This window comes from Myiozetetes cayanensis, unplaced genomic scaffold (genome assembly GCF_022539395.1).
Source record: "Myiozetetes cayanensis isolate MyiCay16 unplaced genomic scaffold, myiCay2020 scf9, whole genome shotgun sequence".
Lineage (NCBI taxonomy): Eukaryota > Metazoa > Chordata > Aves > Passeriformes > Tyrannidae > Myiozetetes > Myiozetetes cayanensis.
This window is the reverse complement of record NW_026088185.1, coordinates 25,267,862-25,294,824: the sequence shown is the minus strand read 5'-3', so window position 1 is coordinate 25,294,824 and position 26,963 is coordinate 25,267,862. Positions and strand designations below refer to the sequence as shown.

The 26,963-nt window shown below is 38.5% G+C and overlaps 1 protein-coding gene across 1 annotated transcript in view; it reads left to right on the top strand.

Annotated features, from left to right (window-relative positions):
* The window catches only part of CNTNAP5 (contactin associated protein family member 5), a 285,860-nt gene that overhangs the window by 79,332 nt on the left and 179,565 nt on the right, over positions 1–26,963 (top strand). The window contains exon 3 of the mRNA XM_050339553.1: positions 408–601. Within this exon, the coding sequence (XP_050195510.1) occupies positions 408–601 (194 nt within the window). The remainder of the gene's footprint in view (positions 1–407; positions 602–26,963) is intronic.

Sequence of the window (26,963 nt, the reverse complement as noted above, 5' to 3'; positions counted from 1 at the left end):
CAAAACATAGCAAAAAAAAAGGTCAAAGCAAACTGAAAGTTACAAGTCTGCATTCCCAAAATTACAAGAAGGTAATAGATATGAGTTGTTTTTTTGTTGGTTTTTGGTTTTTTTTGTCACAGAGAATTTGCCAACCTCCCTGATATTTGTCCAGCTGCAAAAGAATAAATTTCCTTAAAATTTCTTAGAAATTTGAAATTCCTTATGAAATGTAGGTTAAAGGAGAAAACCCGAAGGAAGCACATCTCATGTAGCACATTTCCTAATGCAAAAATATGAACAAACAGCTGCATGTTCAAGAAGCAGAGTCCTCTGTGATGAGCTGAAATAATTATGTGGCTCTACATAAAGTATAATATCTTGTGCTGTCATTGTCATCTAAATTCTTTTTGTCTAATCTCTTCCAGGAGCTGGTGGCTGGTCCCCTCTGGAGTCAAACGAGCAGCAGTGGCTGCAGGTTGATCTTGGGGACAGAGTGGAGATTGTTGCAGTCGCGACCCAGGGCCGGTACGGGAGCTCAGACTGGGTAACCAGTTACACGCTGATGTTCAGCGACACCGGACGCAACTGGAAACAGTACCGACAAGATGACACCATCTGGGTAGGTCTGAATTGGGAATGCCTTTGGCCCTAGACCTTTCTGGTTCAGGCTCGTTTTGGCATTTGGAGAAACAGCTTCAGATTCACATCAGTGGAGTGCTGGAGTGTGGAGAGAGAGCTGACCTGAGCGACTTCATGAGATGTTTTGATCTAAATGGGTTATGTCACTGACTGACTGTGTAATACAAGTTTAGGCCCTCAGGACTACATTGTTTTTCAGACTATGAAATGACCTACGTGCTTCTGTGCCTAGTTGGTTTTGATTCAGGCACACCAGGTTAAATGGGGCTAATCACCTGTGTGCTTTCTCCAGGAAATATGGAAATTAATTCTATGTCTTATACATATTTGGCCAGAACAACAGAGCTCATGCTGGGGGAGATGGGTGGTAAATTGCTCCTCAGCTGGACGAGTTGAGGGATGATTTAGCATATACACTGAAAGTGCTCAAGGCTTTGCCTAGTATTTTAATGCAGACTTGATGCTTGCTGTGGCATGAGTGCAATGTGTAGCCATGCCAGTATGAGTGCATGGGGTAGCAGTGCCTCCACAGGTGTGGATGGAAAAGTTTACAAGTCTTCCTTTTGTACTGAACATGTCAATTGTTAGTGAGTCGGTAAAAAATGGAGCATCCTTTCTGTGCTATGTTCTGTGGTTCTGAGATTAACAGCACTGGTGGCATGGCAGTATGTGGTGGTAAAAGAAACAGATTCTTCATGAAAATAAAAGGCAGAATGTGAAGAGGGATCAAGCAGACTTATTCTTTGGTTTATACTTTGGTTAAATGCTGTGTCACAAAAGAAGATTTTGCTTCCAGAACATAGTGACTGCAAATGATGAGAGCTGTGGTGCAGCAGGAAGACAGGAGAAGGGCTGCTTAATTTTCCCCTGTGTATGTTGTAGGCAGTGGGGATACATACACAGGGAAATTAACTTCTGAGGTTTTAAAATCCATTGTATTGTCTCTGTCCTTGGTCTACTATGGTTTGATTTAAAGAAAACTATTAAAATCCTTCTTCCTTTAGAAAGACAACTTTGGCCCTAAGATAGTCATAAAGCTGTCAAGTGCTTCACCTGTCACTTAAAATGTTTTGTTAGGCTGTCTTTGCTACAGATACTTATCCTTTTTTAAAAATATATTTAAAACCAGTGGAATTTCATTTTGGATTGAACATAGTAATCCTTTAATCTGTCTCTTGATTTCCACCCTTGAGAATCAGAAATCCATAACTGAGGTATTTTTACAGATTTGGTGTTAGTTAAGTACCTCTTTGCCTGAAAATACCATGTGGCTTGTTAAAATTTTATACTAAGACAAATCAATTTTTTATTACATGTCAAACTTTTCAGACCTTTCTGGAAGCCCTTGTACTTTTATTTTCTTTTGTAATTTTTTCTTCTTTAAGGGAAACTTGAAAAGACAACACATAGAATTTACCATAGCAAATCTTCACGTCCTAAGGATGCAATTTATGAGTTTCTGATCTGGCATCTCATATTACACAGGAGAATAAGAACAAGCCTAGCAGGCATTTAATGATAAATTAACATTTAGGAACATCTTGAACTCTTTTGTTTTACTAGAGTGATCAGGCATGAAGCTGATTCAGGGTGGATCCTGAAGTGAGTTCTAAAGCTTCAGCAGATCTGGAAGCTTGCTTTCTAGCGAGATATTTTTTGTACATGTTTCTAATGGAAAACACTAAAGGCTATAAGGGTTAATTTTCAATATAATTGGGGAAAAACGAAATAGAATTTATCTGTGGAAAAGGTAACTCTGAGAAAGGATTTGGATAATCTTCCCCTCATATTAGTTTCTAGGAGTCACGCTGACCATGCAAGCCAGTAATTTAATTCCAGTCCAGAAGAACAATTTGCTCCATGTTCCCAGGGGGTTTGAAGGGTTTGTTAGGATGCATTGCCAAACTTTACTGGTGGAAATATCTGATAATGAAAATCCAAAGTGGGCTCATTTGACTTTTCATTAGACACTTCAGTCCACCTAAACTGGCAAGTCTCATTAACACTTAAGAGCTTGTATGCCTGCCCATGGAATTAATGAAGATCAGGAATTCCTTCTGTTCAATTTTTGTTTTAACTAAAAAGAAAGTTGATTTGCTTTTTTTTCTTTTCCTGACACTTTTGGATTTGCTTCACTGAATTAAATTAGATTTAGAGAGCCATTCAGAGCACAATGAAGAAAGCCACAGAGGCTTTCAGAAGCATGTATAGAATTATAATCTCAAATTTTGCAGTGGTTTTGTTTTATTGGCAGTTATCCTTTCTGTATGTTTATTCAAACTAAGAAGAAACATAGAAGTGTGCTGTCCAGCTGAATGTTGAAGGTTTTTTCAGACCCTTGGGGTAAATGAGGACAAGGACAACATGGTGCTTGTCCTAAACATCTGGCTGTTGAATAGCTGTAAGGGAAGTTCTGCACTGCACACCTCTAGGAAAGAACCATTGCCCTTCACTTAAGATGAGGCAGTGGAGTGGACCACCTCACAAGGTTAGGAAAGCAGCACCCCAGGGTAACCTCCACTGTCACAATCTGTGACAGTGCACACCATCAATCTGTCACAAGTTTGGTAGTTTCAAACTTAGGAATCTGTATCTTTGCTGGTTTTGGTTCAGTGATATTTTTTGCTCAGCAATAGTGAAAACATCCCCAAATTACCAAGTCTGTTTCCAGCACAACCTCAGAACAGAGTCCCATACCAGCAACTCTAAAGAAAATTAACAGAGCTAAACCTAGCACATTAATCCCTTTCTGCTTTTTAGGTGGATGGGGTGATCTGTCTAGGCAGGATTTGAGTTAGTAATGTCTTGTGCCTGGGCAAGTTGGCAAATTACCAGGTTACCTTTCATCTGCAGGGAGTGGAGGGCTTAAAATCCTGTAGCTGTTAAACTAAAATTCACAGAAATCCTTAATCTCAACTCAGCCCAAGTCAAATTTGATCTGTATTTTTCTCCCAGTCCATTTGCATGACCCAGAGAGAAAGTCATGGTGTGTTCCCAATTGGCAGAACTGCAGTGCCTATTGAAGGAGGATGCACTGGCCCAGTCTTTCCCCACTATATGTCATGGACCATTGGCCACACTTGGTGGAGACAGCAGGAAGGCAGCAGTGCCTTTCACAATCCCCAAGGAAGTCTGCCCAAATGAAATTTCTCCAAATCACGTCTTCACAAGTGTCTGAGGCTCCATATTGCAAGTGGTGCTTCTGAGTAGTTTCCAGCCATGTGGGTATAGGTTTTGTGCACCCATGTACTGTAGGTGTCCTTCAGTGCATCTGAGACTGGGGTGCATAAATTCTTCACTGGGCTGCTGATAAGACAGATGCTTGCACTCCAGCATATGTGACATATCACTAGTAAAAATCTCTTTCTCTTTATAGAGATTACAAGGCTTATTATCCTCCTCTCATGGCATGCATACAGCTCCCATCAACTTCACCGTTAATGAGTGCTGCATAGACAGATCGCGAGGAGAATCAGAAAACCTCTTAAGTTTTCACTCAGCCTGTGTTTATGATGTTAGTAAATTCTGCAGCTGGAGTTGAAGACAAGACAGATTAGCCATTTAAAACCAATTTTCCAACCCCATTTGTATTTAAATAATCTTGTTACAAAAGGACTCCGTGGTTCAGAGCAAACTAGACTTATAATTATATTTTCAATATGGATAAATCAGCTATGTGTGGACACACTAGCTATTGATTGGGAGACATAAAACATAAATCTTATGGCTTGTAACAAGTAAATGATTTTTCAGTGTTTTTAAGTGTTGAATAATTCAGAATTTGCTTTACCTGCATACACATCGCAGCTTGAGTCAGTCCAAATTGTGTATTTTACTGGGAAAGAAGAGTGGGTTGTGATACAATGCTATTTCATTTTAGATAGCAATTTTTATGCTATCTATATTGAAAAATACTCTACAAAGCTGAAAAATGCAATTATGCAGGAAGGCACAAAGGAGAGGGGATGAAACAAGCATAGATGTATGCCACAAAAGGAGAAAAGATTTGTTATTTATACAAAGTTTTGAAAGGAGAAGAAGTTGTGGAATTGGAGATAAAGGGAGGCTGCTCTGACAGTTGCTGAGAAGGCTTTTATATTAGAAAAATGAACCTGTGCAGAAAGACAATGAAGGAGGGAAATGGCATAGATAGCATGGAGAGTTCATACTCTGTGCAAACCCATACACAAGCAGTAGCTGGCTGGTGGTTGGTGAAACTTCTTACAAATCTGCCGTCCTCTTCACATGGAAGGCAGAAGACAGCTATGGGTAGAAGGGGGGCAGTGACCCCTAAGACCAAAGCTGTATCAGAATATTAGAAGTGCTTCTCTAATGTTGGACCATGACACCTTGGTCATGCACAGTATAAAGCAGAGCTTACCCCATGGAGAAGCGCCACAGTGGCAGTCCCACTTCTTGCAGGTGTGAGGATGCTGTGTGAGGGCTGGAGAGTTGACAGGAAGCAGAGGATGCAACAGTAATATGTAATTCTCATGGGAGCAGGAAAAGTATTTAATAGAGGTGATAAAGATCCCTTGCATCCCCTTTCATCAGGAAACTTTTTACTTGTATGTGTGAGCTTTTGCTGAACCAGAGGCTTTTCTAATGAAATCTAGAGGAGGGTCACTCTTAATTGGCTTATAAATCTACAGGGGTGCTGTAAACTTTCCCATTTCCACCCTAGCTGGATAATGACTCTGGGACTGTTTTGGTGAGTTAATTATTGTGAACATAGTTAGAATATTAATCTTCTTGTCAGATTTACAGTTTTGCTAATTTATTCTAAAGCATCTTTTAGCTCCCAGTCTTAATGTCCTCCAAGCAAGGAAAAGTTCTGCATGTAGCAATGAGAAGTCCTACATTGTTTGCTTGGATCAGAGAATGAGTTTCTGCTTGTCTTATTATAATGCTTCCTGCTGTACTAGTATTAAGATATATTTACTCTCCTTTATGCACAGTAATTATTGCCAGCCAAATAGGTGTTAAATGGTAAGTATCTATGGATTATTTTCTTTTCCATCACTTTTGCTCTAAGAAGAAAAGACAAAAAAAAAAAAGACAATTGCTACTTTGATATAGGAATGAAGTAAGCAAGGTTTTCCAGAAGTTTTCATTGTTTTTCCTGGCAGAACTATGTTATTACAAGTTTTGAAGAGGCAACCATTATCCATTTGTTGTATTTAGGACTGCTCTGATTTAAGACTTCCTGATTTTGAGATGGTGTTTGGATGTTATTAATTTGCTTCTAATTCCAGTTTAGCTTACTGAGCTGACTGTAAATTTGGCCTTCTGAGTATATTCTCAGGAACTCTGTCTTTCTTGATATCACCAAGGCAGTTCTTCTGCTGGGAGGATAATTCAAAGTGTCAGTATATATGTTTTTGTTAAGTGCACTCTGTATGGATTTATGCCTTAATAAAATGGATATACTTAGATAGCAAATTACCCTTTACTGTTGAGATACTGAAGTTAGCCTTAAGCTAACTGAATTTTGTATGAATTCCATGACCTTACACTGTGCTTTTATAGTTGGTTAACTGTAAATTGACATTAAGGTAGAGTCTAGAGAATTTAATGCTGATATTAACATGATATCCATCAGTAATGTCTTCAGTAATTCTCTGTGCTTGGTGTTTGGCAACAGTTCACCTTGACCCAGAAAAAAATACAAAAAACACAGTTATTGACCGTTTGTGCCATTGCTACTGACCTCCCAATCTTACGCCTTTGCAAATTGCCTGAAATGTGTCTTTTCTGTAATGTTTTAGCACAGGAAGGCTGAGAAATGTTCCTCATTTTCTCATTCCTATATCCCAGATTTTCTGTATAATCTTGTCTCTCCACTGCTTCGTGCCAGGAACTATAGGGTATGACTCTGTAGTGTTGTCTGTAATGGATTGGAGTGCAAAGAGTGCTTGTCATGGTTCTGGTTGCTGACATCTGGCCCTGAAGCATACATGTCTTCCAACCATCTCCAGCAGTTTTGTCTGCCACAGCCAGAAAGCTGTTGGTTTCCCTTCCAGGCATCTACTAAGAGAGTAAATGTTAGTTATGGGCACTTTAAGATGACTAATGTGAAAAATAGTGGACATCTCCTCTCAGATGGTGGATTTTAGCCAGCAGGTCTTTTATATCAGTAGACCAATTTTTGTTATTTTCATTTGCAAATTGTGTTTTATGGTATGTGAAGTTACAAATAGGTGCCCTTACAAATTCTGAATAAATATGGAACAAGTAGTTATTTAATTCATATGTTTCTAGAGCTTGGTGAGTTTCTTTCCAGTTGTTTGGTATATTTTGGAACAACTGAGTGGCTTTAGCTGTCTGAAAAGCCAATTTTGTGGCAAATGGACTAACAAGAGTAATCGTACTGTTGTTTACTGTAAAATAAGACAGATTTTCCTGCTGCTGAAAAGTGTGTCACTTCTACTAATTCACTATTAGATTAGATTAATCCAAATAAATAAAATGGTTTGACTCGGAGTGTTCAGGTCTTCAGTAGCTGTTATAAGATTGTACTGATTTTGCCCTGAGCCCTTCCTAAACGTTTGATTATTCCCGTAGTGGGAAGCTCATGAACAGAGAAATAGAAACCTGTTGCTTGTGGCTAGTGAAAATGGAGGAGAGGCAAGCAATGAACAAATCATTGCAAACCCCTCTAAGACTGGTAGAAGGGCATGATGTTATACAGGCACCAGGTTTAGTGATAAGACATACTTGTAAACTGCTGAGCACCTTGGAAGGAGGAGGAAGGACAGAATTACCATGATACTTGAAATGGAGATGAGAGGAAAGACAAACAAAGAGGTAGAAAGCTACAGTCAGTGACCAGAGCTTCAATATATAAGATGAAAATAGACCTGTCTCAATGCATCTTCAGTCAGTATCAGCAGAAACCAAGGCTCTTTTAGTTCTGCTCATGCTCTTCTTGTGTCCTTGGTTAGCAGATCTGTATTCCACTTTGGGTTAATGTACTCGGTGTTTCCTGCCATTAGACAGCTATCAGCTGCAGAGATGCCCCTACAAACTGTTTCTGAGGTACTTCCCTGAAAAAGCATTGTTTTCACAGAAACTTCAGCATTAAGGCTGGATCTTTGCACAGTGGCAATGCAGAAATGGGGAGATGGAAAATCAGATAGGTCTGGATGATTTATAGGGAGGACCCTAATTTATTAAAACTTTAATTTTGTTAAGCTATTTGTCAAAAGTCCCATGTTCTGCAAGTGTCTTTGGTTATGTGGATGTTCTGCTACATTGTTCCTTTATAGTCTGATTTGGAGACTATTGCTGTCACTGGAACCTCCTTCTCAAGATCCCAGAATCATAAGGATAAAGAAATATACTGGCTAAAAGTCTACCACACAATTCTTCCTTAAATGAACACAGGTAGCAACTCTGTTTTTGCTTTTTCTTCCTAACTGATTTGTAAGCTGAAGGTAACCTTGTTATATGTTTAAAAAAACCCAAAAAAAAAACCAAAACAAAAAAAAAGGCACAAAACCACAAACAAACAAAACAAAACAAATAAAAAAGTGCAGTCACATAATTAGAATTTTCTAATAAGTAATATTTTCTTGCTCTTGAGTTAACCAAGAAATTTTGTAGTGACCATCTTTACAGCGTTGGAAATACAATCTTCATAGACTTCCTTCCTCCCAACCCCCTAGACACATCAGCATATTAAGGATTTGTTTTTTCAGAGGCTGAGGAGGGCACTTTTTAACTTTTGTAAAGAACTTTAAAATTATTTGTTTTCATTGTCATTAAGAAACATCTTTTATCATATTATCTTTTTTTAACTGCTAGTGCCTATACTGAAATATTCCAAGTCTGGAAATAGTGTTTCTCTAATGCTTAATATTGATAAAATATAAATATTTAATATAGTTTGTTAGATATGTTGCCTAATTAAAAAAGAAAGAATAATTAGTGAGATTACTGCTATTTTAAAAAATGAATACAAGTATTATTCTTAGTATGAAGGACCTCTTTTAATACATTGTCTTTCCAGATGTGTAGTGCATATTTTATATTCTTTCGGTGGCTTCCAAGTTTTAGTGCATGAGAACTTTAAAAACACTATATATAATCATTAATCTTGAAGGTCATTATATCAATTGTACTTTTGATTCTCAAAGCTGTTTCTCAGGCAATGGGGAAGGATAGAAGTCCTTAAAAGGGCCCTTCAGGTACAAAAAAGTAAGAACAAAATTTGTTATCTGCAGAATAAATAAGCCTGTCCGTGTTCTTTTGAGATTTAACTTAACCGTGAAACTTTTTCATGTGTGTCCTACACTTTTGGGGAGCTGCCTACACCTGTGTTACAGGAGTTAGTTTACATTGGTGAAGTTTGTAATCCAAAGTGAAATTAAAGTGTTAACAAATCAAAATTAGAGAATAAATCCTGACACGGTAATACTTGAAGAACTTTCAACCTTCAAGGAATAAATATTCTTTTACTGAGCTGAGGGTACAAATGCAGTTCTGGAAACCCAATTAAAAGTTCCACATATATATATATCTTTAATGTTTGAAGAAGAGATGAACTTTGACTCAAATAAAAACTAGTCAATTGTTGTGCTCAGAGAACATTAAATGTGAGTCATGTATTTTTATTTTATATATGCAGACTCCCATATCAGTGGTAAGAATGGACAAATCTTCTCCAGAGAAATACTTGCTTTCTCGGGATGACTTTAGTTGGACTTTGAAGAATTTTTATGGATTATTTTTCTGTTTAGTTTCAGCTCTCAAAAATAATGATTTCATTTACAATAGCTTCCATTTGGAAATTAAACTAACCAGTTTAAAATGTGTCATGGTTACCTCAGGAGGGTTAATTTAAGAAAGCTGATCCAAAAGAACTTTACCTCTTCCGCTTGGGAACTGTTTTAAAGACTAAAGCGACTCTGGCAATGTCTAGCAATTCTATATAATCTCCTTCCATGAATCTCCATGAATCCAAGAGGTGTGGGTTCTTTTGGCACTAGGATGATGGCCAATTTTGGCTGATGCTTTCAAATCTTTTTTCTAGGTGCATTGGGGGAAAATTGAGATTCTTGAGATTAAGGGGTAGGAGTTTAGATGTAATATCAAAAGAAAACTTCAGTCTGTGTTCTGGATCCAGGTATTTTAATTCTGCTTTACAGTTGGTTGACACCGAGAGACTTTCTAAACATCTAAAGTGTGTTTTACATCCTCTGTGCCAGACCTTTTTTTTCCTCATAGTCTGTGGGCACAGATGCTCACTCTGCAATACAGAGCTGGTCCACACTTACTCAGCTCTCCTTGCTGAGTCCTTCAGACCGAGTGTTTGTATGCCAGTCAGGATATACGTGTGCCTGGTGAAAAAATCTTTCCGTTAGCAGCATCCATTAATAGTAATATTTGCAAGTTGCATATGCTCAGCAGATGCTTCATAGTGCTTTCTCATTTGAACTTCAGTTAAAAACTTAAATAGGAAAAGGAAAGAAAAAATATTGAAAACATGGCTCTTGAAAAGCCTTCTGTGATCCATTACTCAGTAAATGGAAACAGGTAGAATTTAGTCAGAAGAGCAGATACCAAGAATCACCCTCTTAAAGAATATCTTTCAGATACCATCTTTTTGCATCACCTGGTACTTCAGGGTAAAGACTTTCTCTCCAAGGAAGAGGGCAGATTACAGTATCTTTCCCATAAATCAGTATATAGAAAAAACCCTATTCTTTAGAAATTTAGGAGAGATTTCCACCTCATGGTTTCTATGTTGTTTTACAATGGAATCATTGTTTAAGCATCTGTCACTGTGTTCATTATGTGTCTTTACAATAGGTAGTTTTCCTTGCTTTTACTTTGTGCCCCAGGTGTATATATTCAGGCTTTTATGTGTATCCAATATGTGATCCTTCATAAACACTCTCTAATATCTTTACACTTTCTAACTTCAGCTTATTTCTTGTTACATGCATGCAAGCACACTACCAAAGGCTTGAATGATTTATGCTGAAGAAGATTTGAAGCTAGTGCACTGATATGTGTAACCCCTTCTTGGTTTTGTTTCCTCTGGAAAGAAAATAAAAAACTCTTGGTTTTGGTATTGAGAACAGTTCTATAATGTCTAAGCAGAGTTAGATCTGTTCCCAAGTTTCTTATTACATCAGTGCAGACAGCTGAAATGTGCAGCTGACTTCTGTAGAGAGCACATTGTGTTAACAAATTACACCCAACAAACCATAACAAAGTTCAGTCAGCCAGAGACAAAACTATCCCCATAGAATGATTTTGAAAATTTGAAGTAGCTGTGATTTGTATAGCAGGCACATAGTTCATGATTGACACATGACAGGTAGCAACTTCTGGTTGGCAGTAAATGTCAAGATTAGGTACTGTAGTAAGGAGAAAGCATTCAGGTATGCTCTTCCATCCTACTATCTGCAGAGCCTGTGGGACTTATGAAAATATACACAAAGAAAGGGAAAATAGTCACCCTCTGAGAAACTGATTCTTTGAAATCTGTTGGCCCTGAAGGTCATATCTAGTAGCTTCTGGGTGCGCTGCTGAATATCCTTGTAGGAGAAGGAGAATTTTGTATACTTCAGGAATGGAAAAGGCATGTTCTCGACTTCTCCCTTCATGTTGCTTCCCCCCCAACCCCTTTTTTTTCTTCTTTCTTTCATTTTACTTTGGCTCTTAATTATTCTTCTATCGCACTGGACAGGGCCACAGGAGACTGCTTTTGTTACGGTTGTTTGTCCAACTTGAGTATATATTATAGTGAAGAGCGTAGCAAAGATTACCTGGGTACTTTTCTGTAGAATTCAGAGGTATATTTAATTTCTTTGTGGAAATTACCAAGTGAAAAAGGATCTAAAAACAGTTAAAGAGGGTTTGGAACTTCTTAATATCTCCTTTTTAGTGGGAACACTTTCTCTACATAAAAGCAAACAGTAAATGATTTGAACAATGCTTTCTAAAATCTGTGAGGTTATTCAGGTACAAATAACTACTCATGTGAATGAAGATTTTAGCCCGTGATCTGGCAAACATATGGGCACTTAACTCATACATTTACATTCACAGAATGAGCCATGAAACATAGCAATTTAGAAATGAGGAAATCTAAAATGTTGATTCCACATAACTCTACAATAAAACTTCCAGTGCTGCCAGGATTTCATCCCACACCTGTAATTAGGTTCTGAACTTAACATATTGTAGAGTAGGGGCTTTGCAATTACATACTTGCTGAACTTGAAAGTTACTTACATAGTTTTCTCATTTGCTTTGAAGTTTGCAGGGTTTTTTTTCTTTTTTTTTCTTTTTTTTTCCCTCCCCCTCAGAAAGCTGTTTCTCTGCCAATTTGTTGATCTTGAGGGGCTTTCTGCCTACATGTTGTGGATGGCCAGAGTCATTAGAAGCAAATGCATATCTGCAGTGTGATTTTTAAAACAAACTGTTGCAGCAGCACATTGCCATGAATTAAGGCCTTGGCTTCACAATATCCTTCACCTAACTTTGTTTCTACTTTTCCCTCTACCAAGCTGGAGGTCAGTTTTCAGTGCTTAGGCTTAGTATTTGGAGGCTTATAATGGTACCGATGTTTATAATCCATGGACATTATTTGGTTATAGCCTTGTAAAATATGTGTGCTATTTCAGCCTGAGAAATATGTGCATGTGGTTACGCATACATCATTATAAAGGTTAACAGAAATGGTGATCTGCAAGGAATATTCTTATGAAATTAAAGACTCGCAGATATTTAAGGCAGGTTCGAAGAGTTATTGGCAAACATGCTGAGCAGTTGTGTGTGTGTAAAAATGAATTAAATTCATAGGACAGTGGAGAAGCAGATCTGAGACACAGAGGAAAGGCAGAGTTTCAGGTGGCATTCATCCAGCCATATCTGCAAGAATGCAACGATGATGATTTATAATTACTGTGACAAAAATAACAATGATTCTGCTGCCACAGTTTTACCATAGCCTTGGGAGTCTGAGTAATTATGTGATGATCAGTTGATTCTACATATTCACAAATTTAGCTATTTATCATAATTGGTTTAGTCCCTTGGAATTAGTCCAGACTTTTACTTCATATAGTTGATTGTAAAAGGGAAGTAGAAGGAAGCAAATTTCCTCTAGCTGCATACACCAAATCAAAGTCTGATCTATACTAACAGAATTCTTATTATCGACTGCAATGGTTGCTTATTTTTCCCAGTTTTAAAAAAGCAACAAATAAAAAATAACAACAAAATAAATCCTCACACAGAAGCCACCTATGTTTCCTCTTTGGGGATGTTCTCAGTGGGTATCTAAAAATAAACAAATTCACAATTCAAAACACCTCTTTTCTTTATTTTATCTGCATAAAATCTGGATGTTCAGCTGTCAAATTAGATTGAATTTGGGGGCTCCAGATTTCCTTTTTGGTTCCAGCCCCACTAAAGCCTCTCCCTGGTTATCTCTGTCCTAATATTGTCATTCAAGGAAATAATCTGTCTGATTCCATGCCCTCCAAAGCCCTTGTTATTTATTAAACCATTTTATCCTAGACTGTGTTTTCCATAGCTTTGTACCTACCAAAAAAAATGTTGTCTCAATCCCTATAGTCTCCCTCAAAACACTCTACCAAAATTAAAAATGGCATTGTCTTTGAGTCAAACAGAGAGAGAGAGGCTAAAGAGTAACTGATGGATGTCCAGGTAAAAAGCCAAATTATTGGATATTACCACACAATTTAACATTAAGTTGAACAGCAGTTCTGCTGCTGTTTTCTCTAACATACAAAGTAACTAGAATCCTCTTGCTGCCTTCTAGGGACCCTTATATATTCAGGCACAAAACCTAATACAGCATCAAATGATTCTAGAGGGTTTATTTGTCTGAGCAGCAGCAGCAGGCACAATGATGAACAAAACATCACAATCTCACAACTAAAGTAGCAGTGCAGTCAGTCCTACATGTCTGTCAGCCACAGACAGTGAGTTGTGGCCTGTCTTATTAATTTGTCATAAATCCTGCAATTAGACCTGTTTCTTTATATGTTAATCACTACCTTCCTAGCCCAATTATACCTGCTAGCTTTCAAGCACATCGTTATATAAATGGGTTCACTGTGATTCAGATTTGGCAAATATACTGAACTTTTCCCATGTTCTTAATAGGTGGCTAAAGGCTGAAATTGCAGCATTTATTTTGCTCAAAACACAGTTTTTTCATCTCTATGCAGCCATATACTTCTTGGGTTATTTTTCTTGATACGCTTTGGACCTCCCTCAGGGATGAAAGTACAACTGATCAACACCAAATGCTTCATCTCCTGAGGTTTTCTCATGATAAGGTGAGTCACTTTGGCCCAGAGCTGCATTCAGGTTCCCTGTTGTTTTCTGATCATCTGACCTAATGAGTCAGAAAGAAATTACTCTTGTTCTACTGGGAACATGAGAGAAATGGTGAGGCTTCCTTCAGATGAGACGCAGAGCTAAACCCAGGTCCTTCACATACAAATGAGCACGGGTGTTTAATTTCCAAAGTACTTATTTCTTTTTATTCTTTTCTGGTAACTTCCATGTGTATTGATATCCAGGGCACTGCTAGCACTGGAGACCACCATGTGTTTAGTAGGTCTACCTTCAGCAGGTACAACATTAGCAGCAGCAATATATCTGACTGCACAGACTTTTGGTGTTCTGGGCATCCAGAGAAATAGGGCTGCAGGAAATCAGGAACCTTCTTGTGAAATGGTCCAGACTCCAACCTCTTGGGTCAATCAGATGCCTTTGAAATTCAAAAGTGTGATTCTAAGCCTCTCAGGAAAGCATCTGCTCAAATCCTTTTGTGGGCCTTTAGATGAATCTAGATTTATGGTTACATAAATTTTGGGGCAGTGGTAGAAGGGACTCTGTTCCATTGCAAAAGAACTGAAATAAAATGGCAGTAGACTTACACAGATCAATATCACTCTTCTGTGCAATTTTTAAAAACCAAAGTTGCAGCAGAAAAGCCAGTTACTGCAGTGCTACTTAATTCATTTAGCAATAGAGTGCATTGATTGATATTGTCATAAGTAACAAACTGTTTCATCTGTGCCCCCTCACTGCCCTATCATATTACACATACAAGCTAAGATGAAAAGAACAGCTACAGCCCTTCTGAGCCTCAGGCTAACAAGCCTTATTGATTGTACTTGTCGTGAGTAATCTAGAGCTAAAAGATAGCAGCCCATAAGATTTGTATATAAGCATCACAGGTCAGGTTTGAACCTACCCTGTGTTCTGCGTGGGTAATGCCTGTATAAACTATGCTGATGTCTAGGCAGCTGACATGTTTTACTGGAAACAAGTGCAAACACAACAGTCGTGTTCTGAGCACTGATTGGCAAAATCAATCTTAATTAGGCTGTAGATATTCAAGGACATTTCTAAACCTGAGCCTTTTTCTTTATCCCCTTTAATTATGTATTCAGATCAAAATGACACCCTGAGCTATTATCCTGCTTGTTAAACCCACTCAGTCACTTCTTGTCTGAGCAAATGCATCTACGTTTCACTAAGCCACATAAATGGTTGCCTCTGTCAGTCTCTACACTATGGGAGCTGCAGCTGTGTCCTTTAATGCTTTGGATTCTGGAGCTCACTACAAAACTTTGGAGTTGCTTTGTGCAAGTTGACTTTATACTCAGACCATCCTGAACTTCCAACTGGCCTTTTTCTCTGTGGGGCTTCAGAAGCAGTAGAAGATCAGAGCATTTTAGAAGCATGTATAGGGAACAAAAAACATTTCTTTTGTTTGCTTGTTTGGTTTTATCTCAAATATGAGCTGCCACTCAGGAGACTACTCACTCCTTTGCACTTCCCAGGAAAAGGTGGAGAAGAGCGTGTTAGGGGTGGGAGCTTAGTTGCTTGAGTTTACTAATTAGCAGGGCTGAGATTCAGGAGCAAGAGAGGAGCAAAGGCTGCCTAATCACTGTGCACTAAGGGGCTAATTCAGTGTTGTAGACATGACCTTTTCTTTAAAAATCTGCTACAGACACAGATTTCTTGGGCCTCTGTGGCATGCTGCAGTGTGAGATGGTCAGTGACACTGAGCAAAACACTTGAGCTAGCATAAAATTCCCTCAGCTTGCATATGGGTGAGATAGCAGGTGGAACAGGAAGGTAATAATAAATCTGTTAAAAACATATTTATAATATATTGATTTATTTAAGAGGGATGAGCAGAATATTTTGAGGCAAGGCACTAAGCTCCTGGGGTTGCTCATTCAGTAAATGGCTAAACTTTATATGAAAATGAAAGCTAGTAAATTTGCAAGTGTTAAAATAGGTGCTGTTGGGAACACAGTGAAGGTTATGCCAATGAAGGTGTTCACTTCACATGGAGATGAGCACATATGAGCGTTTATTTAGATCAATGAGTCATCTTTTCTGCTTATAGAGACTTCTGCTTATAGAGTTCCTTCTGTAGAACCCCTCCCTCTTTCTTTCATTTTCATTTTCTAATTTACTTTTTTTTCTAGCACTTTTCAGTGTAACTTTATTACTTCTATTATTTAGTCTTTCTTGCAGTTTTGCTGGTGACGAATGTTGAAGAGGGATAGAGAGAGTGACCCCAGGGTAGAGGCTTTCCCTTTTTATCTCTAGTCCTGGAGGGGAGTGGTGCTCCCCCCTTCCCTCCCACCACGTGTTCCCCCCATGGCCCCCGCAGAGACCACAGGACAGCAGCAGCAGGGAGAGAGGCAGAGAGAGTTTATTGTTCTGGGCAGTGACTTAAATAGCTCTTGGGGGGATTACAAGGTGACCATTGGGAGTCCAGGAGGTCTTACAACTAGCCAGTTACAGTAAGGGGTTAACAACCAATAGGTAAGCTCTCAGTTATCTCTTAGACATTCCAAACTAGAGATAAGACTGAGGAACCTTGGGAAGAAGAAAGGTGAGTTTACACAAAGAGTTACAAAGCCATTTTGGAAGCATGCTCACTTTAGAACCTTAAAACTTCTGCATCCTTTTATATACCGCAACATGCTGGATGTAATTTCCTTACATACTATTTGCTGTAGTGTTTTTATTAACTTTTATAGCACAGGTTTTGTTGCCACTTAGCTACTAAACATTAAAGTAGTGCATACAAAAAAATATTGTTCACTACTTTGATAAGTAGCAAAGGGAATACTTTGGTACCATTCCTGTAAGAAACACCGTAAACTGAAGATTTCAGGAGTAAAAACCAAGAAAAAAAATCTCAATTTTATCAAGCTTAGTTTTCTAAAAGTCACTGTATCCTAATTTTGCTAGAGGACATAGTCACATATCTGAGAGGAGTTCTATTTCATTTTCCTTTGACTGTAGGATACAACTGAAAATTCTAGTCCACTACTGTTCTCAAAATGAAAGCAGTAAGTAGGGCTTTTATTTGTGTCTGTTGTATGTGACCTTGAGATTCATTCTGCCATCATAAGGGTCGTTTCCAGGGTTCATTAGTCCTTATACGCTGAAATTTTCTGGCAATGTTTGAGGCAATTCTGGACCTGCTACACAGCAAGCAAAACTTTAAAGGATCCTTTGGAAGTACATGTTTAATAATGCTATAAATGTGCTAATATATCGCAGGTTAGTCTGTATTTGCTTTGGGTTTTGGTTGCTGCAATATCAGTTCTGAATGCTGGTGACTTTGTCACTATTATGAACTATCACCAGTGTTGTCCAGTTTTTTAAACTGTTCTCATCCTGGAAACCATCAATACTGGAGTGAGATATACCTCGCATTTTCTTCAGCAAGGTACTGACAGGTATCCCTGTTAAGAGATACATTCAGTTGCAGGTGTCTGGGCGTGCAGATGCAGCATGAGCTGCAGGTTGAGCTGTGGGTGGCAGGTCTCTGAGGCAAGAGGCTGTGAACTGCTGAACCTCGGCATAAAGAAAGGGCTCTGTGGCCCTGCAGGTGAGGGGGCACTCAGAGACACAGCAGGAGCTGATGACCCCCAGACTCTCATGCTTGGACTGTGAGGGTATAGAAGAACACTGTTTACTTTGTTCAGGGTTCCCCGTTGGAGGCATCAGATGGAGCTGTTACTTAGTTACTTAGTTATTGCACCGATTATTGTGGGGGAGCAGCTGTGAAGGGGCCTCGGCTCCAGCTCAAGTGGTGCAAGAGTGACTGCAGAGTGGCTCCTGGATGGCTGGACAGTGAAGTTAATTCCTTAGCATCCTGGCCAAAGATGTAGGACTTGGAGGAGGAAGGAAGTTGTACACTGGGCAATGCAGTGTTGGCTGATAAGAATACACAGCCCCAAAGGATCCTATTGTGTGCATGGATACTTATATGAACTTTAAAAGTCTATTGTATTGACTTTTACTCTACTTAATTTTTTGAACAAAGCAAAAAGCTTTCTTTAACTTTTTTTTATAGATAATGTATTTGTTTAGTAAAGTTTATGTTTTTGGGCTGAAAAACATTGCAGATGAGGGGTTTTGTCTTTTTTTTTTTTTTAATTTAAAGGGAGAAGAAAAAGGATTTGTTTAGTTTACAGAATATCAGGGCTACTTAATTGGGAGGATCTGAAATTATGTGCTGCCACTTACAATCATTACTATATTGATGAATATACTTTATCATCAATTTTCAACATGTAGACCTGAAGTGCTAATAATAAATTATGAATCCAGAATTCCAAATAATTCTTTATTGAAAAAAAATAAACATGGCAAGATTTACCTGAAGTACAAAAATCTCTTATCTTTTATTTGTTTGTTTGGTTTTGGTTTGGTTTTTTGTTTTTTTTTTGTTCCCCCTCCCCCCCTAGTTCTTTCTGGGCAAAATCATGACCTTCAACTTTCCTATATCACTGCTGGCTAATCACCAACTTTCAAATTAATATTCTTCTGTGTAAGTGATCACTGCAGCATGACTTCACAAGGTTTGCTTGAATTTTAGCCTGGATTCAGGTAAGTCTAGATATATCATGTATTCTTGCCAGGTGTCCAAGTGGGATGTTTCCTCTTTCTGAGGGTATCAGATACTCTCAGAATTCAAATGAACATTAACTGTGATTTTTTTCTTAGTTTTCATGATCCAAGTGGCCTGGAAGCATTAAGAGATATGTAATGATGCTCACGATCTGGGCTGGATCTGACCTTTTAGTATCCATGACAAAACAGAGAGTAAATAAATCCCTTCAGAAAGGACTTGACATTAATTCCACCTTATCTGCCCAAACCTGCCAAAGGTTACTACTCATCTGGGCCATTAAAATGCTAGTGTTCGCAGACTCAGAGAAAATTGCTGGCTTTTGGCAGAACACAAGCCAGTAAGTCAGAACAGCAGCCACGAAGTATAGATTTTTTTTTCAGTCATCACTGGAAATTTGTTTCTAAGGTCTTTCCTACCAGTTTCCTTCAGATTACGGTTATGAAAGTCATGTTTTGCAGTGATAGCTTGTTGGCACACCCAGTCTTTGTTAGAGATAATTAACTATTCTATCTTTGATATGCACTCTACTTTGATTTTTACAGTTTATCATTATCTTTTCATAAAGTACTGTGTTATGTTTTTTGAATACTGACTTTCCATCTACACATGATTAATTACATGCATTAACCCCAATACTTTTGTTTTAAACTAAAAAGGGTTTAGCTTAATAAGGGTTGTTACTGTAAAGCTCTATATGTTGTTACTGTTGCTACTCAGTAAAGGAGAGGTGGGAACCAAACTGGAGCACAAACAGAAAAGAGGCTTGCATGAAGACTCACAGAAAGCTGAAGTCAAATACAAGAATACAACTCAATGTTTCTTTGTGGAGTGTTTTACTCTGGGTTCCACTCTATGTCTAATCGCAGTTTGGCTGGATGGGTGCACAAAGCCTAATTCTCTTTGCTCTTGGCTTTTTAAGTTAAGGGAGTAAATGGAAACTCCCATGAGTGTTCTCAAAAATAGGTTAGACCTTTATGATGAAAGAAACTGATGTATTTGATTATTTTTTAAGAGGGATGTAGACTAAGAAACTTCCCAAGGTTCTTCAGCCACCCTAAATGCAGGACGTTGGAAAAACTGCAAAGCACATTCACCCTGTGATCTTGCCTACCCTGAATACCAGCATAAGCCACATCATCCTCTTCTCTGACATCTTCCATGGCATGCTTGTTGCATGCTTTGGCCAGGAGGGGCACAGACACTTCAAAAAATTCCCCCATTTGTGGGCACAAATGGAGGGCCAGGGCAGTGGGGCTGCCTGTGAGGCTCATTTGTTCTGCAGTTCAGGCAGAGAATCTGCGTTTGCATTTACAGGCTCCAGTGGGGATTTCTGTAAAAAGAGTCTATTAGCAGTCGTGCCTGGTAACTTTAAAGATGCCCTTTCCTTATTGCAGGCTGGTGTGTGTGTGGCAAACTATAAAGTCATGCATAACATTTACAACAGTGAAATACACCACTGACATACTACAAGATTTTGATTTGCTTCAGGAACCAACTCTTGTCTCTCATCAGCATTTTATGTAAATAGGATGATTTGTTTTCTCCCAGAGACAGTAAAAGTAAGAATGCAGTTAATGTCCTTGATAAAATATATTTTAAAAAAAATCCACAGATGTGTTTGTTTTTTCCCCTGAGGAGAGCTGTTAGAGATGGCAGAAGAAGGTTTTGCAAGAAAAGTATCCCATGAACACTGAGGTTTTTTCCTGTTACTTCCTTAAGTTAAAGCTATACAGGACAAACTGTAATGTTGCCCCCATATTTCTGAGGTGCAGGTGTAATTCAAACACATGAAAGCACCAAGCAAAATCAGTGTGTTGGTGATATATTTGGCATCAGAAGAAATGAAGTATTACATCAGGTGGCCTGCCTAAGCCCAGCATGGGTGTGTGTCTCCTTCATACTTTCTCTTCTGGTAGTAGCTACTCCTGAGAAATGTGCAGCTTTGGTGTTTTCTCTCCCACAAAATGCTCCACTCAGCAGTTTGTTTTTTTTTCATTATAAAGCATTTGGAGGTTTGCATTGTTTGACATATGAACATAAAATTTCCATCCATATTTAAACAACCTGGAGATATGTCCTTGCCCAGCACTGGGGCATCTTCTTCAGAGCAAGTGTAGACTGGGTTTCCTCTATGGAAATGGGAGTGGGAATATGTCTGGTGTTGTCACCACACTGCATTAAGCAGTTTTGCGGTTTGTTTATTATGACACACTTTCTCTATTTTCTGCTCCTGTTCTCCATATCTCACTTTATAATGGCAATTCTGTTCCTTCAACCTATTCTATTCACTCCATATTTCCAGCTGTACATGTCTCTGATGAAATACTGTCAAAGGCAACTCATAGAAGGGTGTTGTGTGAGATCTTATGTAGGGAGAACATTAGAGGGGCCTAATCCCAGCTATAACGTAATCTGGCTACTGCTGTAACTCAAGGGGAAATGGTCTGCAACCCACTACACCACTTAGGCATGCACAAGTCTAAAGGCAGGACCTGCTTGACCAACGTGATTTCCTTCTATGACAAGGTGAGCCCCTGAGTGGATGTGATGGACCTGCTGAGGCTGTGGATGTTGACATCAGTAAAGCCTTTGGCACTGTCTGCCACAGAATTTTCCTGGAGAAGCTGGCAGCCCATGACTTAGGCAGGTACACTCTTCACTGGGTAAAAGCCTGGCTGAATGGATGGGCCCAGAGAATGGTGGTGAATGGTGCCACATCCTCTTGTATAAAAAGCTTCCTATATACTTTGGTGCTGTTTCTATTCAAATTTTATGTATAGTTCAGGACTGTACTGTTAATTCTGTAATTAAAATGTGATAAATTGACTCACCACAATAGGAAATGCTCAGCTGTGTGTATTACAAAGTCACAAATCTATTAATGATTGCATTCATATACACAGCTATGTGCAAATATCAATAGCAAGGCTACAAAGCCAAGCAGAAAGTTGGGAAGTTAGGAAATACTAGACCTAGTTGCCTGGGCAACCTTAGTCTACCAATCGCCTGCCACTGCCCAACCAAACAAAAGAAACAGTGGGAAAACAGGGGCAAAAGCAAAAAAAAAAATAGGAAATGGTACCCAGTCAAGCTCAGATCCTAACTGCAGAGGTGGTACTACCTCCAATCTCTTTGTTCCCTACCACTGTGTGGAGGGTAGGAGGAAATTTTTTCTTAAAGAGGCAGTCTTTCAAAACAATGTTGGCAAAAAGGGAATAAAATAAAAAAAAAACCCCCTCCTCTTGTGACTAGGACACCTGCAGGGGGATGCCTAGAGGGGAAAAGAATAGTTAAAATTTTACTAACATGAAGTTTGAGATAACTATAACAAGGGGCTCTTGCAGAACTCCTGTAATAACCTTTATCTTTATTGCATAGATAGAAGGAAAGGTCAAGATCTGTTCAACTAGAATCTTTGTGTGGCAGACTTAGTGTTAGCTCCGTGCTTTATATACATAATGTGTCCTCAGAGATTGCAAGGAAAGCAAACAGACCTCATCAATTTCTCTAATGATTCCTCTGAAAGATACTTTTTTTTTCTTGGTTTGTATTTTTAGCTCACTTTAACAACACCTCTATTACCAGGCTGTCAGAGACCTCGTACACAGAATTTATGTTGGCTTTCATAAAGAAAAATTAGATGCTATCTCAAGGACAGGCTCTACTTTTAATGTCATTAAAGCTAAATGAGTTATTGTTGATATTCACTGAGGAACAGCAAATAGAATTAGATGGAGAAAAATCTTAGTGATAAGATGATGTTGTGGCTCTAACTGTCCACTGCAGAGGAGAGGTAATTTATAAGCATTGCTTTCTTTAATATATACGTAACCTGTACTTTATGCTGTGTGGTTGGTTCTATTAATCCTAGGGGAGGAATGGAAGCGATGGAGAAGAGGTGTGGATATTAGTTATAATACTCTCTATTTCTCGAGTAGCACTGAGTGTGTGGTTGGGCTATTTGGCCATAGGCATTCTCAGCACATCCAAATGTTGCAGAGGAAAAGGCACCTGGTCTGGGCCCATTGGCTGCTGGTCCCTGTGCCCTGTTGGAGTGTCTGGAGGAAAGCAGAGCTCATGGAAAGAGGGAAGGTTTTAAGTGGGCACTGAAAGATGGTGTTCATCAGCACAAGACTAAATGATACCTCTGTTTTGAGGTCTATATCATGTTTCACAGACTCACAGAATGGGTCAGGTTGGAAGGGACCCCAGTGAGTAATGGGGTTAATGCTCAAGCAAGGTCATCGTAGAGCACATTGCATAGAATTGTGTCCAGACAGTTCTGGAATATCTCCAGTGAGGGAAACAACCTCTGTGGGCAATCTGTTGCAGTGCTCAATCACCTGCATAATCAAGAAGTTCTTCCTCATTTTCAGGTGGAACTTCCTGTGCATTAGTTTCTGCCCAGGAAGTTCCACCTGACTGTTTCCTGGGGTACAACTGGTTGTGACTGAATGCTTTTCAAGTCTTAATATGAAAAGCTTCCCTCTTTCTTAGGATAAGAAGCAAAGCTGGGGCAGGAGCATTTCAAACAGTAGAGGATTCCTGCATCTGCACACAACACCATGCTCTTTGCTTTAAATTGGTTCTCTATAAGAGGGAGGAAAAGAGAAAAATGGGGTTGAAGATTTCCCTGTTCTTACCTGGCTTGCCCAGGCTCATAGGAAAAGCAAGGAGCTCTGTAGACAAGAGATAATTTTGTAAAAGTCTGGGAAATAACTGTTTTCTATGGTAATCCCAGTTATCTGTGGATCTGTGATACGATGTCATCAACTTTGTTTCTTGTGTAACAGAGAGCTGTTTAGCTGTTATCTGCAAAGCTGGAGTGAAACTGAATATGGAGATCCCAAACATATTCTAAGGGCTTAAAATGTCTGTGGAGAAAAAAAAAAGAGATATTGAATTTCCTAGCAGGCAAGAAAGTGCTACATATTTCATTTTATGTCTGTGGTATAAAGACTGAGAAATTCTTTTAAGAAAGATCAAAAGCAGATGCATTTATATGTAACATTTTAATGTATAACTGTTTTGTTGAGGTATTGCAGAGAACTATTGCAAATGAAAAAGAAATGTTAAAAGAACATTATTAAGCTGTGAAGTTAGAAACCTGAAGGATAGAAAATGTCATTGCAAACTTAATTAGACCCCCTAATGTGTATGCACTAGGAAGGGCTTTAATTACCTGATCACAAACTATTTTTTGCACAGCATCCTCCACTCCTTTCAGCATAGAAACCGGATAGTCTTTAATTAATGAGCAACTATTCAATATTTTGTTTTCTCTTCAACATGCCGTCTTAAGTTTTACTCGCTGTATGCTCTTCAAACCCAGCACCAAAACCATAATTATTCATTTCTTGATGGGAAATCCTTATGGAGTGTACTTCACAAGAAAATTTATTTTAAAAATATTTGTTTATTTTCACATAATCCAAAAGATATGATGGGTTATTATGATTTTCTGGAAAGTTAACCATGTCACAAAGAAAAATCATATGTTAATTTGGAATATTAGTTTAAAGCAAATAAAACTGTCTTTCAGCGGTTTATATGCATTTGGAAAAAAATTTTAGTTTATTTCATTGTATATGCTACCCAGTGAAGAAAATCAGATCACAGCATTTTAAGAAGATTTTTATCCCCCCACCCCAGCAAAGGCTGAAAACAAGACTTTGATCTGCTTAAAGAAAAAAAAAAACAAGTGAGAGCAAGAACATGCCTTGTGCCAGAGAGAGATGTTGCCTCCCTAGCTGTGTCATTAAGGCACTAAGCCTCTCTCTGTGAGATGGTAGAAAGACACATTTAAAATTGCTGCTGTGAATCAGAAAGACCAACACTGGTGATAGTGAGAGGTAGCTATCAGAATAAAAATACCTTCTCTCTTCGCAGGAATGGATACTTGCTCTGCATTTAAAAATCACTGGCTGGTATACAAGCATATTTCTGGCAGCTGGGGCCTGAACCTTTAGCTGATGAGCAGTCATGCTTGCTTCTTCCTCTTGGCATTTCCATCTGCGTGGTTTTCCTCATACCCTTTCCACGAGGTGGCCTCACCCACATAATTTAAGGCAAAGTAGTGTAAGTAGTTGCCTGAGAGGCAGGAGAAGTGACCTGTTAGTGGGAATGCTGAGACCATGTCTCTCACTTCCAGATGAATCTCTCAATAAAAGAACTAATATTTAAAGCAAGGGGATAGAGGCACCAGCACTAAATAAAGTGAGTTGGCACTCAATCCATTCAGGCACAGTTCAAAACAAGCTTCCAGATTTCCATTTAAATGCCCACATTCCAGGTGTGGATGAGGGTCAATAAGGATTTGAGCCGAAAATTCCAAAACTGTTCTTGAAAGCCTTAAAATATCGGTTATTCTGAATTACTGTCATGGACTGTAGGAAATCTTCCCATGAATCAGCATTTTTTGTTTATAAAATTTAAACAGTATTTTAGAACAAATCTCTTCATTGTCTTTTTAGTTTGTTTCCATAAAACTGACATGTCATAACTGGTAGTTCTATCTCTGAGGTGCAGGTGGTGTTGAAGTGTATTCACCCAGGCCTTTTGAATGAAACATTTACTTTTTTCTGGCTTTCTTTCCTCTTGTGCATTTACTGTTAACCCCCCAAGTTATGAAAAGGTGAAGGTATTAAGATGCAACACCTGCTTTCCTAAGGAAATGCATCTAAGAGTAGAGATTTCTAGGAACATTCTTCACTGCTGATTGAAGCCAAGGTCCTGCAGAAATAATAAATGACCATATAACAGAGAGGAGGGGAGGAGTCCATGGTAGGTTCTATGGCAGTGATCGCTAAGGCTTACTAGCTTTTTAATCTGCTTGGAAGCCTTAATATTTTTGCAAAAGGATGATAGATGGATGGGTGTGCATGTGCTGGTAAGCAAGCATGTGGACATCTGTATGTCCGTGCCTTAAAAAAAAAACCAAACAAAAATCAAACAACAAAACAAAACCAAAGCAAAACAAAACCCAAGAACAAAAAAAAAAGTAGAGTAAGCAAGCCTGATTGTGTAGTTTTATTGAGCCTTTCATAGCTCAAAACTAGGGTGATAGGTCCATATCTACTGCTATTAAATGTGTCTGCAATAGGCAGGAGCACCTTCTTTTTCCTTACCTGACATTGGTTAAAAGCCCTGAAAAAGTAGATCAGAGTTTTTTCAGGAAGACCACTGAAACAAGGTGATCATTTTTAAATAAAAACAGCCACAGTAAAATGATATTTTTTCTTCTGGCCAGCTGTACAAACTCTGCAATCTTTTGGATTGGATAAACTATTTGAATAATAGGAAAGGTCTAGGAGAAAAGATCCAGACAGGAATGAGATCCCTGGAGGTGCTCTTGCTTATCCTCCCTCGGATGCCTCCTTACAAACATAAATTCTGTTTGTTGGAGAAAGAAAAGATGGATCTATGATGAAGAATTTAAGATGCTAATTACTATAAATTCTGCCTTCAATTGACAGTGCACAGAGCAACTACAAGTTAGAATAATTACACTTGGATCCCCTAAAATGCAACACTCCAGCTTGTGTCAGGAATTTCAACTTCTAGACAGGAAAGCAACATATTTATCTTGTCAAAGAAGTAAAAGTTGTTCCCAGTTTAAACACGGCATTTGAATCCAGCATATTCCTTTTATTTAACCCTACCAAAAGTAGTTGAAGTCTCTCTTTTAAAATAAGTAAACATTGTGTACCTTTTAGGTGATATACTGCACCCTAAGTTTGTTTGTTTGATTTTTCTAGCTCCTGGGATCATCACTGTGTATTAATTTCATTTTTAGGTGAGAGACTCCTCCTCAGATGTCCTCCATGAAAATGTTTTGCAGCAGCCAAGCAAGTTCTAAAAGTAGAGATATTTTCTTTTCTTTCTTTCTTTTTTCTTTGGGGGGGGGGAGGGGAGGGAGGGGAACAGGGAGGAGAGGATATCAAAATCCATTCATTTCCTCTCACAAGCTGTTTATATCCTTAAATTTTAGTAACTTCACAACACTTCTATCCAGTTTTTTCATCCATTGTTTAGCCATTGCAGTTTCTCTATACCTTAAAAACCATTTGTACATTGACCTATGGATTATTTTTTTCCCAATTTTTAGCTCTTTTAAGTGATCTCAAATTTCTTGACACCTACAATTAGTGGTAATAGCTTGGTGGACTCTGGATAATGGTTTTCTAGCAAGAGAGAGAAAGAGAATATGTTTCTACATTACTATTACTTCATAGGATTTTTACAGAAGTATATAACAAGTTCTCAGCTAAGATCAGAGCTATGTGCTGCCATGTACCACAAACATCCATCAAGTGAGATGATTTCTCCTTAAGAGAAGCTGTAAGTAGGTGAAAAAGACTGACAAGGTATTATTTACCCCTATTTGAAAGAT